At 47.8% G+C, this 12,575-nt stretch overlaps 1 protein-coding gene and 1 long non-coding RNA gene across 5 annotated transcripts in view; both read right to left on the bottom strand.

Moving 5' to 3' along the window:
* Positions 1-1,248: 1,248 nt before the first annotated feature.
* On the bottom strand, positions 1,249-4,263 carry LOC112946383. Its single transcript, XR_003249233.1, has 2 exons — positions 2,990-4,263; positions 1,249-2,023 (listed from the first exon to the last, which is right to left on the bottom strand). It is a non-coding gene; the product is annotated as an uncharacterized LOC112946383 (long non-coding RNA).
* A 22-nt stretch (positions 4,264-4,285) lies between these two features.
* The window catches only part of TMEM229B (transmembrane protein 229B), a 28,530-nt gene continuing 20,240 nt past the window's right edge, over positions 4,286-12,575 (bottom strand). For all 4 annotated transcript variants that reach the window (XM_026038200.1, XM_026038199.1, XM_026038197.1 and 1 more), the window contains exon 3: positions 4,286-5,481. In XM_026038200.1, coding sequence (XP_025893985.1) covers positions 4,963-5,466 — 504 coding nt within the window. In that variant the 5' untranslated portion in view covers positions 5,467-5,481 and the 3' untranslated portion in view covers positions 4,286-4,962. The remainder of the gene's footprint in view (positions 5,482-12,575) is intronic.

Below are 12,575 nucleotides of genomic sequence, written 5' to 3'. Positions count from 1 at the left end.
TTTCATAAGGCACTATTCCTGAGTAGGTCCTTGTGCTGAAAAGTGGTATGGCCACATTGCAGCACTCTCTATGGGCCAGTGTATTCTGCTGCTTCTCATGATTAATTTGCCAGGATGGAGCACAGAGCTATAGGGCTTCTAGCTTAATAGCCACTAGCTTGCATCTCTATAGATGATGCATTTTCCACAAAGATGCAAATCAAGAATCTCCTAGGAAAAGAAAAAATAAAGGTAGCTGAAGATTCTGATCATTCTTTCCATTCCACAGTGAATTCAGGCTGTCGTGCTCCAGGGACAGCAGGTAGCTTCCACATTGCCGCATCCGGTGAAGATCCCACTGGGAAAGGGCCACTTTGCATTTGAAGACGTGGAGCTGTTAGACACTAATGAGGCAGCACAGCGCTAGGCGCTCCCTGGGACCTACTCTAAGACAGCACTTCTTCCTGCGGCACCTGCACCAGCTGCCTGGCGCCCAGAGCAGAGCAGGTACTGGGCGCGCGGCCGGCCCCACAGCTTCGCCACGGTGGGGTGGTCAGAAGACAGTGTACAGGGCAGCCAGGTGGAGGAGACCCCAGCCATCCTCAGAACAAGCCATTCCACGTGGGCTACTATCTAGAAGACCAGACTCTGGTCTTAAAAAGCAGTGTTCCTGGCCAGGCCAAGCCTGAACCCTTGTGAACTGAACTCCTGTTCACTTAGAGCCTCTCTGGAGCGGTGCGAGCGCCTGGCTGCAGCACGAAGCCCAGGGCAGCACCTGGGGCTGCAGGAAGGGACGGTCCCTGCCATAGGGCTGCTCCTGACACAGCACGGGGACACGACTGGAGGGACAAAACTCCCAAGATCGCTCACTACAGCCCTGCCTGGACAAGGAGGTGCAGCAGGAGCTGGGAGAAGGACACACTTCTGTGTTGGGAGCCGTGTCTGATTCAAAGGAGCTGCACCACGAGGTGTTGCCCTTTGCTGCTGCAACAGGGGCGGCTCACAGAGGGACGTGGTAGCAGCTGGTGAGGAGGGAGGAGAGGGAAAAGAGTCATTTCCTTGTGTGCTGGCTCAGGCAGGGGATGCAGGCAGGAAGCCCTGCCGCAGAGCCCGCTGTTTGCAGGCCTGCCTCTTGCCTAGGGGCAGGCGTGAGCTCAGGGCCCCGCATGAACTAAAGCAGAAGAATGTTTGGTTTCAGCACAGGTTTCAGCACACATCTTTCTGGTGACTCATGTTTTATTCATAGTACAGAAAGGCCAGAAGTTCACACTAGCAAAGAAATCGCTGCTCTTTCTGTGCAGGCTTCAGAACTTGGTCAGAGCAGTGATGCTGAGCTCAGGGGCCTTGGGTTGCCAGCCCCCCCACTCCAAGCAGTTAGAGCCTTTCGGTCACTTTTTTGCCTTTTATACTCACAGGACTAATCAAGCAAAACTTTGACTGGATTATTCCATTTTAATTACAAAATGCACTCAGACCAAAGGCATAACAGCACCTGGTACATAGGGACATATGTCTCTCAATTGTAACACCAGAGAGAGCAAAATGCAGCCCAGTCCTATTTCAAATGAGCTGTTCCCCTCCGGCAAGATCTTTGGAGGATGAACAGACATCGCAGTAATGCTTGAATGCACTCCTTATTTTATCCTGTTCCAGACTCCTTATTTTATGCTGTACTTTGAGATGCTTAAGGTGGACAGTAAAAGTGAAAATGAAAACAAGGGAGGCAGTATAAAACCCAAAGGTAACTTCAGCCCATATCCCACCATACTAAAAAAAAAAAAAAGAAAGAAAGAAAAAGAAAAAAATGCAGCAATAGGCAACTCTGTCCTTGTCGCTGCAGAGTAAGGACAAAGTGGATAAATCACAAGTTTTTTTATTGCTGGTGAACTCAAAACAGGCAACTTTAATCTACTGAGGAAGATACACGTACAAATGTTAGGCCTTTGTGCGTTTTTTTTTTTCTTCTGAATTCAGTCCAGCTCCTTTGCCCTTGCTGAGCTGCCAGTGAGCCCCATGGTGTCTCACTGCACTCTGGACACTCCTCCTGTAAGACGGTATAAGAAGCAGCACATGTATTAAAACAGGGAGATTTCTCAGGACAAACAAAGCTCTGACTGTAACCACATTGCTCAGAAAGAAGTCTAGCTAATCCTGCTGCATTAGGTACATGGCATTACAGAAAACCTCTGTGAATGCATGAGTTGCCAGGGGATTATCTGAATTGATTTAACCATTTGCTGGGTTCCATTCTGGTTCTGGTGTGCAAGCTGCAAGCAAAGCGCACGTCAGGGTGTAAATTACAACGCTGTGAAGATGCAGTATCTGGGTAGTACCTGTCAGAACTGCAGTAGTGTCACAATGATAAAGAATAATGGAGTAAGATACTGGATGCCATGTGGGGACTCCTCCATGGTTTGAGTACTGGGATATCGCATAACTGTGTGACACGGTGGCACTTGGCAAGAGGCTTCTCAAGGCAAGGGACAGGGCTGCACACCAGGTGAGCAGCCACTCCTCCTCCCTGCTCCAGGCACAGCTGCTGTGGATCACCAAGGATGCCCACAGCTCCTCCTAACTTCTGAGCTTTACCTAACGAGGGTTCCCCAAGGCAGCTCCCGTGGAGCAGGGCGTTTCAGAGCACTGCAGGCAAGGCGGCATCACACACGAGTTAGGCTGTGCCCAGAGAGGCCAGCCTCGTTTCATGTGCTGCATTTAGCTACCCAGGCCCAATGGCTTCGCTTGCACCAGAGCCAGAATGGAGGGGTCCCAGCTCCTACCCGCACCCGGCCCCTCCTGCTGCTTCAGGTGACTGTTGTGCCTGGGTCTAAACCCTTGAGACCACCAGGCTGACAAGCAACATACCATTTCTCTGATTGCACAATACTGGCATCACAGCATGACATTAAAAGGAAAAAAATAAATAAACAGAAAAAAGAAAGTCTGTTCAGTGGCTCAGGGTTAGTTCTTTTTTAATTTAATGAAGTAGCAAAAGGGAACTCTAAGTACCCACCTAGGTATTCTGAGTGCTTCAGACGACATTGCATACCCCAAGGCAGGTTTGCTTAACTCCTTGACACCAGAGTTTTCACGTGTCCATTGCCAGCAACGGATGTCATGTGAGAAGGGGGAAGGAGCAATAAAATAATTGCACTCTGTGTGATACAAAAAGGATTAACATTGCCCTTGTAAGAGCAGAACCAAGCAACGATTCCCCTCACACAGCCAGAAGTGCTTTTCCTCTCTGGAACGATGCTCCAGGGCAAGAAGCAGGTCCATAGCTGAGCACGTCCTACTGGAAGCAGGGGACCAACACAGACAAACAGGTTCCCAACAGGAGTGGCATTCTACAATCACACAGATTTGCATTGCAAGCCAAATGCACCCCTGGCGCGGCTCTGGTGGCTTTGGTGGAAGAACCCCTACGATGTACCTGCCCCTCCAGGGCAGTTAAAGCCAACCTCCTCCTAAAGCTGTTAGGAGCGAGGTATGTCCGCCAGCTGGAAGCTCCATGGATGCTGCTAATTCCAACTACCAAGATTTCCCAAAGCAAATAATCAGCTGTGGCTGCCAGTAATCAAGCACTTTGTCAGCATTACAGCTTTCCCTGTGTTCCAAGAATGCTCCTACCTTAAATAAATTAGAGCCTTTCCAGCCCAGGTCTCCCTAAAACGGAGCCCGGGCGCTTTGTTGGCCTCGCTGGCGGCCGCATTCGCCCCTCAGCTCAGCCCCGGGCAGGGCTCCCCAGACACCTCCCTGGGCACCGTGCCTCGCTGTACCAGGTGCTGCCGCATCTCCCTCGCTGCCTGCCGTCAGTGTCCAGCCAAGGGCTGCTGCAGTTATGCAAAGTCACATTGGGGAGGAGGAGAAAACAAACAAACTCCGAGAGGAACGTGGGGCAGAACTGGGCCAAGAGCCACCGCTGCTAAAGGAAGCTGACAGTCAATCCCAAAGGACTCTGAACCCCGGCTCCCGCCTTAGCCACACAAGGATTTTTGGCCTTCGATCAAGTACTAGGGGTTACGGCCAGACTAAAGTCAGCAACGTCACCAGAAGCAGAGGGAGCCCTGGGAAGGAAGGCAGCAAACCTTTGCAGCGCGCACGGTCCTTGCAAATTCTGCCCGGTTGGGATGGAAGCCAGAACCTGGAGCAGCCCCTTGGGCAAGTCCTGCTTTGAGGGGATACAGGTGATGGGAAGACATAAGCTAGTGCTCGTTCTTCTTGCCAAGATCCAAACTGCAGAGATGATGGTAAAATTCACTTGGCAAAAAAAGGCCTTTATTAAAAAAAAAAAAAAAAAAAAAAAAAAAAAAAAAAGGGACTTCTCTAGTGAGCATCAGGTCAGAGACTTCAAAAAGTACAAGACTGGTATAAATTCAGCAAGATGTCCAGCACCAGACTACATGTGGTGCAAACCAAGAACCTGGCGGGAGGCCAAGGGGACCTGTAACGGGGAGCACCATCTACCTCCCCAGCTCGCTGCCATCCTCCGGCTCTTCTCATCAGCACGTGGATTTTCCTTGGTCCTGCAGCATCTCAGGTCCTGTGGGAGGTATTGGTTGCAAGCAAGCACCTGAATATTGCCTAATAGAGTAAGCCAATCGTTACCTTAGCTGGCATGTCCATGCCCATCCAGTAACTTTTTTCAAATTTTTGTATGCATTTCCACTGTAGCATTTTTTTCTTCTCTCTCCACATACATGTAAGCGAAAGAACTGCTTTCATCTGTAATAATTTAAAATCAGAAATAACCTAACTAACAAGTAGCTGACATTGGTCCTTGGAGCCCAAAGAGTAAAATCCATAGAAAATCCATTGGTTCCATTTTTTTTTTTCTGGTATATCCCATGCATACCCCCTTTAGAAAAAAAATGGGGCTTATGAATCTTATCATACAGGAAAGAGCAGTCCCTGAAAGCCCGCGCTGACAGTCTGTAGTAGAGGTGTAGGCTCCCTCGGCTGCTAAGAGCGGCTCTGAGTCACTGCTCAGTCAGTCTTCACGTGGCCGTTGGCCAAGGCAACGGGGACAGTGGGGGCCCCCGGCTCAGCAGTCTCGTCAAACCGTAAGCGCAGGGTGTTTCTGATCACCAGCTGCTCCATGATGAACGAAGCACAAAACCAGGGGATGGCGTATTCCAGCGTGATGAGGCCCATGAAGTCAAAATCAAACTGGGAATAGTCCCACGGGCAGGCGTTGAACTGGCGCAGAATGAGGCCGGTAGTGAACTCCCAGAGATAGGTCCAAAGGGTGTAAATGAGGCAGCGCACCACAATGTTGCACTTGTCCTTGAGATACAGGTACATCTTCTCCACGATGAGGATGGAGGTGCCGTAAATGAAGAGCGCCCACACGCTGGTGACCCCCGGGAACTTCCAGTTGAAGTTGACCACGAACTCCCAGGCGGCCGTGAACATCACCTCGCAGAAGTAGCCGTGGATGGCGTAGAGGTACCAGCGGGAGAAGGCGGTCAGGGGCTCTGCCGCGGCCATGCCTGCGCGCACGCTCTGAAACACAGCGGGGAGAGAAGTCAGCGAGGGCGCCACGAGCCCACGCAGCAACACGCGGCGCGACACAACGCCCACAAAGCGCCCGAGAAACAAAGCGAGTTGTTATCTCGGTTTACTATAGTGGATTTAACTCCTGGGTAAGGCTCCTTACGAGGCTCTGAGGCTCAGAAGGGGCCTAAATGGGGTATGCAATGGGTGGTAAAAGGTACAAGGGCTTTGCCCATAGTGGGGCAACCAAAGAACTTACCAGAGGCAATCGCCAGTAGCAGAATGCAGGCCTCTCACAAGGAGCACACATTGTCCTTTTGCTCCTTTCAAGGAGAGCACTTTGCCCATTCCAATACGGATTAGCTCAGATGAATGGAGCATGGAAACTTCAGCCCTATCAGCAGCCCCCTAAATCCTTGTGCTCGAAAAGCTCAGTGTGCTGAAAGGCTGTGCTGTGACGGGAGCAACAGAAAGGAAACGCCAAGAGAACGTTTCTGAAGTTTTGTGCTTTCAGATACCACACCTTTTGCCCAGTAACTGAACTGTTCTTTCTCTTGCTAGAGAACTCACATGCATCACAGAGTTAAGATGGTTTAGAGAAGATTTATAACATCAGATCTCCTGGTCCAAAGTCAGAAAGCAAGAGAGCCGCTGAAGCCCATTCAGGTTTGGGTTCAGGACAGCAAAGCATAAAGCATGAGAACTGAAAGGAAGAGCTGAGCGTAGAGAGGTGGTGAGGCCTGGAAAGCAGGAAATGAGAACAAACTCTAACTAACTACCTCTGCACAAAGAAACTTGGTGAAAGGCTTTGAAAGAGCATAATTTACTTATCACGGAACAATCTCAACACAATTAGTTTTTATACACTTTCAATACGTTGAAGAGATTTTTAAAGTCTTAAGCATTACCTTGCCACACTGTAACTCATTAGCCCTGATTTATTTCAGGTGTAATTCCACTGAAGCCTTATAGATATATGACACAGGGCAAACACAACATCCTCTATTCTTTAAACATATACTTTCAAGTCCGATTTCTCTTGACCCCTGATTAGGCCCTGTTTAACCTCTTTGCTCAGCACTTGTCAACTCAGTGGCACGAGGTGCTAGGGAAGGACTGCAGCCGTGTCACGTGCACTCATCCCTGTGCCATCTGGAAACAGGACTCCTGCCCTGCTCTCTAACACTGTGCCGCTCTGAAGAAAGTGATAACATGCGAGAGCACTGAAAGGAGATGCTGACAGGGGATAGGAAAAGAGAAGGTTCATAAAAAAAAAAAGAAAAGGACTTAGAATAACCAATACAAAGGTCAGCAAAATGCACAGGTCGCTGAATTTTCTTCAGATGCTACAGATGAGCAAACTGAGCTTGTAGGTAGAAGACTAAAGGGCGGCTAGAAATTCCCTCAAGTCTCCTACCGTGACAAGAGGTGCTCCAAGAAAAGTATGGAGGCATCACACCCGTGTGCCTGGTGTGTATCTGCACACGGGCCATAAGAAGCTGATGGGCAGCTTCTGCACTGTAACCTCCTCTCTGAGAAGCAGGGCAGTTTAACAACATAATGATAGCTAATTTTCCAGCGTAACCAACCAACTTAAGGGGATCTTATCTTGAATCTTCATATAATCTCCCCATTTCCACATATTTTCAAAAGGAAACCAGTACAGGAAGGGGAAAAATGCAAGAAGGAAGTGAGCTGTGTCCATCTTTTGTCAGAATGAGGATGCACAGCTGCAGCAGGATGGGAGAAAGTTCTTATATCTGAGGAGACTGACTCAAAAAAACAGCCAAAACAGAAGGCTTAGAGGTGCCATCTGTTACGAGGTGAGGTGCAAGGGAAATACAGAACTAACATTCTCTGCACACAGAGTGATTGTAAAGTTTTCTTAAACTGCCGATGGTTGTATGTTTTTCTTCTCAGTAATCTTTTCCACTGATGCTGCCCTCTCCTTGTCCTTTCCTCTATGTCTTTATAGAAAATGTATTTGAATTCTGTTAGCTGGGAATACACGCAGCATGCAATACTGCCTGTCAGATGTTCCTTATAGTTCTGGAAATCTCTTTTCAAAGCTAGACCTTTAATACAACAAGTTGTCCAAATGTGCAAAGGTCCTTTCCTCTCAATCTCTCCCTTCTTCATCCAGGGATCCCTTCAGCAGTTATTCCTTTGCCTCATGCCCGCCCCCCAAAGCCAAAGGCTCCAGAAAATATACCCAAAAAGTCATGTCCAATTCTGCACCACATAAATTCCTCTGTGCAATAAAAACCTTTTTTCCTGGTATTATACACCACATACTTAATCACCCAGTTATTCTCTGCTTTTGCAAAATAGATATCTAGTCCCTACACTGGAAGTCTGAGACTAATATTTGAATGTAGATTTGGGACAACTCTGCAATTGAGATTAATCCATTATGAAGACTGTTCCTTGAATCCTGGCCCTTTTGCCACAATTGCAAGGAGATAAGCACCAATACACCGACAACATCTCAGCGCTTGCCTTCTACTGTCACAAGCAACCTAAGCTTGCACAGGAGCTTTCTTCTTACAGTATGCTTGAAAGATGGTCCTCACTGGCTGTTCACCAACTAAAGCATCCTGGAACACAGCAGATGAACTGTAGAAGCCCAAACATGAACTGGTTCCATGGTGCTGGACACTACCTAAATCCATAAATAGCTCCTGGCGCAAAGTTCTTCACTTGAAATAAGACAGAAAGTCTGCAGTAAGAAATAGAAGAGAACAGGGGATAGTGAGGTCCAAATTCAACAAGCTATAATCACATCAAAACACAAGTGCGGGACCTAATGGCTACAAGACACTTGAGCATTTACAAAGTAATTAAAATTGTAGCTGTCCCAAACATCTCACTTTCCAACCATATCAAACTGGCTGATCCCTGTTAGACAACTCAGCAAGCAAAGGTCTTAAGGAGAGACACCAAGGAGAAGTGTTATTTTATATTGCAGCAATTCATGCCCAAACAAAGGCCAAGCCTGGATCCAGTAAGAGATGCAGATCTGTGAAGAGCCTAAAATAGAGAACTGCACTTGATGACACCAGACTTTTCACGGAGTGATGTTAATACAGATCAGGAAGCTTGAACACGCGATTGCTAGTTAGTTCCCCGAGTGAAACAAGCGCTGTGCAGCAGTGATGTAGTCACAGGGCGAGGGACATGGACTTCCCGAACACGAGGAGCGCTGCTGCCAGCTACGCAACCGCCTCAGCAGGGAGGGAACAAGCCACGGAGACCGCGCTCCGCACCGATCCTTCCCACCGGAACGGCAAGGCTTGAAATGCTGCTGCTCGCATAGCGCTATTCCGTGGAAAATAGGCAGCTTCCAAGTGTGAAGCTATGAAATTAATACCTTATATCAATGGCAAATTCCCTTTATATTTCAAGCAGCTGAAGAAACAGTTCCCCAAAACGGAACATTATTCACAAAACAGAGCTAGGCCAGCATAGAAGTTTTCTTCCTTTCTCCAGTAGGACTCCCCGCTCCGCCAGCCAGTCTGCTGACAGAATTAGATGAAAAAAGGCAACTACACTGCAACTCCACATCAGCCCGGGAACACACAGTCCTAGGATTTCTCCTCACGCTGCCTGTGCAGAAAACACTCCTGACAGCGCAGGAGTCCTGAACCGCTCCACCTACAACAGCAGAAAAAGGCACTTTCAAACCACAGGTCCAACAGGCACAGAGTATGAAGGACTATTTCTCACAGAGACCTGGTTCTGATGATCAGGGCAGGATGCTCTCATCTAGGGCTGCAGAAAAATGGGTGATACTCTAACATTTAGAGTGTCTGCTCCTTACTGGATATTAACCATGCCCTAGACCGAGGCAAGATACAGATCAACGTAATGCACCAGGCAAAGCAAGGAGAGCCCCAACCGCTCCAGTGAGAGCTTCCCAACGAGCCAGGCACCTGCTACCAAAGCAAACTGTGCTTCAAGATCAGGTTGTCCCACAGTCTTACTAAAGATCTAGTTACAATACTCCTTAGGTATTGTAACTCCTAGTTAGTCCTTAGGTGCTAATACATGAAGGGCACAGGGCACAGCTCCTCTGGCAAGCCAGGGCCTCCAGCTGCCAATTCTGTCACTGCTTGGTTCTCCACAGCTGGAGCTCCGAAATACGCGGCACCTGCCACTCCTTGACCTCAGCTCTACCACTTATGATATTCCCATCTCGTCCCTGCCTTTATTTATTTTTAAATCAAGCAGCACTTCAAAGTAATTGTTCTTCAGGACTCTCTGCATATCTTTCATTGACATTTCTTTGTATCTACTCTTGCTCAGGAGCTGGAGAGTCAGTCATGTATCTGTTTTTTTGTTGTTGATTTAACAAAGAAGAGTAAATACAAGGACTGATGGATGAAAAAGAGAAACAATCAAACAAAAAGCCACGTCAACATGCATTTTGGGGCAGTGCTTTTAAAATTCAATTTCTCTTCTCCTTAATTTTGCATTTTCCCTGTAAGTAAACACCAAATAAGTGTGCCTTTGCAACCAGAGACAGCATTCAATTAATGGCCTGCGAGCCTGGCTCCAATATATTCATATAAGTCTTGCACAAACCATTAGGAATAAAGATTTGCAGAACAACGGTGCTGGATTTGGCCCCAAGACATTAGTTCATTAGTGTTTAAAGATTTATGCACTAAAATCTCAGCAGTACTTACGTGCTGAAGTCATAACTCTGAGGAGATATTCATCCTTCAGGTAACCGAGAGCCTCAATTAACTGTGGCTTAGAAAATACAATTTCGACTGCACTGAAGTGTGGAATAGTTCCAGCAAATAGATTAATCAAGCTTTGCAATGAAAGTTAAAAGTGCACCACAGACAGCTGTCTCTGAATACAGACTTGATGTACACTCCTTTCTCCTGGCCCCTTCCAAGTACTTCTGGAGCTCTGGGATTTTGGTCAGCTCCGGAGTATTAATCTGTCCTTGCTGCTTCTCTCTCTGGACTCCATTAGGGTGTTTGTTCTTTCCCTTCCTCAGAGCTCAACCCGCGCCCTGTGTATGGTGAGTGAGCACAGACCATTTGTAATCTGCATTTTCCCCTCATTTATGCTCTGCCTCCTTCTCCTGGCAAGGGGCATCATTTCCCAGCCGCTCCTGGGTCCTTCACCCAGCTCATTCCATACCCACAGGCAGCCTCTGATCCCTTCCCATCTTTCAAATCTGTCCCAAAGAGAACTGGGATACAGTCAAACACAATGACGACAAAAGAAGATTAGATGAATCCAATTACCAACCTAAGCCAGAGATGAGGAAGCGTCATCCTTATGGGGAACATGTCTGTGCGTGGGCTGCCCAGGAGGCCCCATTCACCACGAGGAGGCTTTCCTCGTGCCAGGGCAGCGCTGGGGAGGCTCGTCGGGGAGCAAAGGGGAAACGTGAACACCCCACTCGTATCAAAAATACCTTTTCTGCCTAATGGGATCTCCTGGATGGCAGTGGAAATGCAGCAGGCCAAGGCACAACATGCACAAAGAGCGTTACGAGGAGAAGGGATGTTAGCCAGCAATGGCCTCTGTAACCTGAGGTAAAGCTAAGACACAAGCTCTGCACTTACAGCGACCGAGGCGGATGCTGCCTGTGTGCCCGGCATAAGTTAAGACCTCTCAAGAGGCAAACAAGCAGATTCATGTAACAGCCTGGGAAAACTGCTCAGTTCAATCTTGGTATCTAAAGAAGTATTGCAATAAAAAGTGGTGTCACAGAATCTCCCCAACATCTCCTCTGGGCAAGGTCACATCCTAAAAACCTGTTGCTAGACCAATTCCATGCCTTAGCTGCTGTTCGGTTTTCTTTGGAAAAGCTGTCCCGCGTGCCCAGCATTTCCTGACCCTACAGCTCCAAAACAAGTGGGACTCCAAGCGCCCCGAGGCAGTCCCAGCAGGAGGCCAAGGCTCTGCAGCCAGGGACCCACAGCAGGAACAGGCAGGGCCCCCAAGGCAAGCACAGAGCCCAAGGCCAGTGCTAAGGAAGGTCAGTCCCCAGGGGGCTGCACACAGGAGGGGACACAGGACACCTCGAGGATCCACATCAGCTTTACCCCACTTTGGGGTTTCAATCGCTGAACTCACCTTCATCTGAACCTGGAGCGATGCTAAAGTATTTTTACTTCCTTCTCTGTAGTGAGAACAGAATTGAGCAGCAAGAGCTTTCCAAAAGCTGCCAGAAGGGTGTGTAACTTCAGGGCTACGTCCGGGCATTCATTCTTTCTTGCTGGGGAACAGTGGGATCCCAGAGCTCCTGAGGGTCCTGCTGTTCAAACTGCATGTTCCAGTACAGTGGCAATCAAGACATAGGGCTATTTTTGAAAGAAAGCTTGAGCTTACATGTTGTATTAGCTGATTGAATCAAATCTGACACTTAAAGAACATAATGCACATCACGGCTTACTAGTAAAAAAAGTAACACAGAACACAGTGATGAGGGCAGAGAGAGAATTCATCCTGAGAACACGCTGCAACTTTGCAGCATCTTGCCACAACCAATACCTTTCCACCACCACTTGAGAGACTTAAAGAGGAGACAATGTTAAGAACAGAACACTATCAGTGCCGCATACCTTACATGATTTCTGAAAGCTGTTTGGAAATTCAGTTCTTCTGTGAAAAGGTTTCCTCTTCCTAGCAAATGCCCACAGGCTTCTTTCTGAGCCAAAATGAAAAGCAATTAACAACTGTCCAATCCTGACGAACAACCCTACAGTAATAAATTGATCCGGACAACTTGGAGGTCAGTATCGGTTCCACAGTAACAAAAAAGCGTGCTGAGCCCACTCTTCCAACAACGTGCAGTAACACAACGCAGGAAAGCCAGGCTTGGCAAAAAAAGAGAGAAAAAAATCCAAACTCATTTCACATTGAAAATGAAGGTTGGTAGAAAAAGAGCTTTGTGAGCAAAGCACACAGGAATATCTAAAGGAAGTAGGAATATCTAAATTCCTAGCCCTGCTAATGCTGCAGCACAATCCAAATCAGTTAAATCTGTGAACAGCACTGTGTGTAAAAAGAAAAAAAAATAAAAATGAAGGATAGAACTGTTGGCAGATCCAAGATGCCCTCCCCTAGTTTGCTAC

This window comes from Nothoprocta perdicaria, unplaced genomic scaffold (genome assembly GCF_003342845.1).
Source record: "Nothoprocta perdicaria isolate Ctin4 unplaced genomic scaffold, notPer1 scaffold_204, whole genome shotgun sequence".
Classification (NCBI taxonomy): Eukaryota; Metazoa; Chordata; class Aves; order Tinamiformes; family Tinamidae; genus Nothoprocta; species Nothoprocta perdicaria.
Note: the sequence above shows the minus strand (reverse complement) of the source record. Positions and strands in the feature narration are given on the sequence as shown.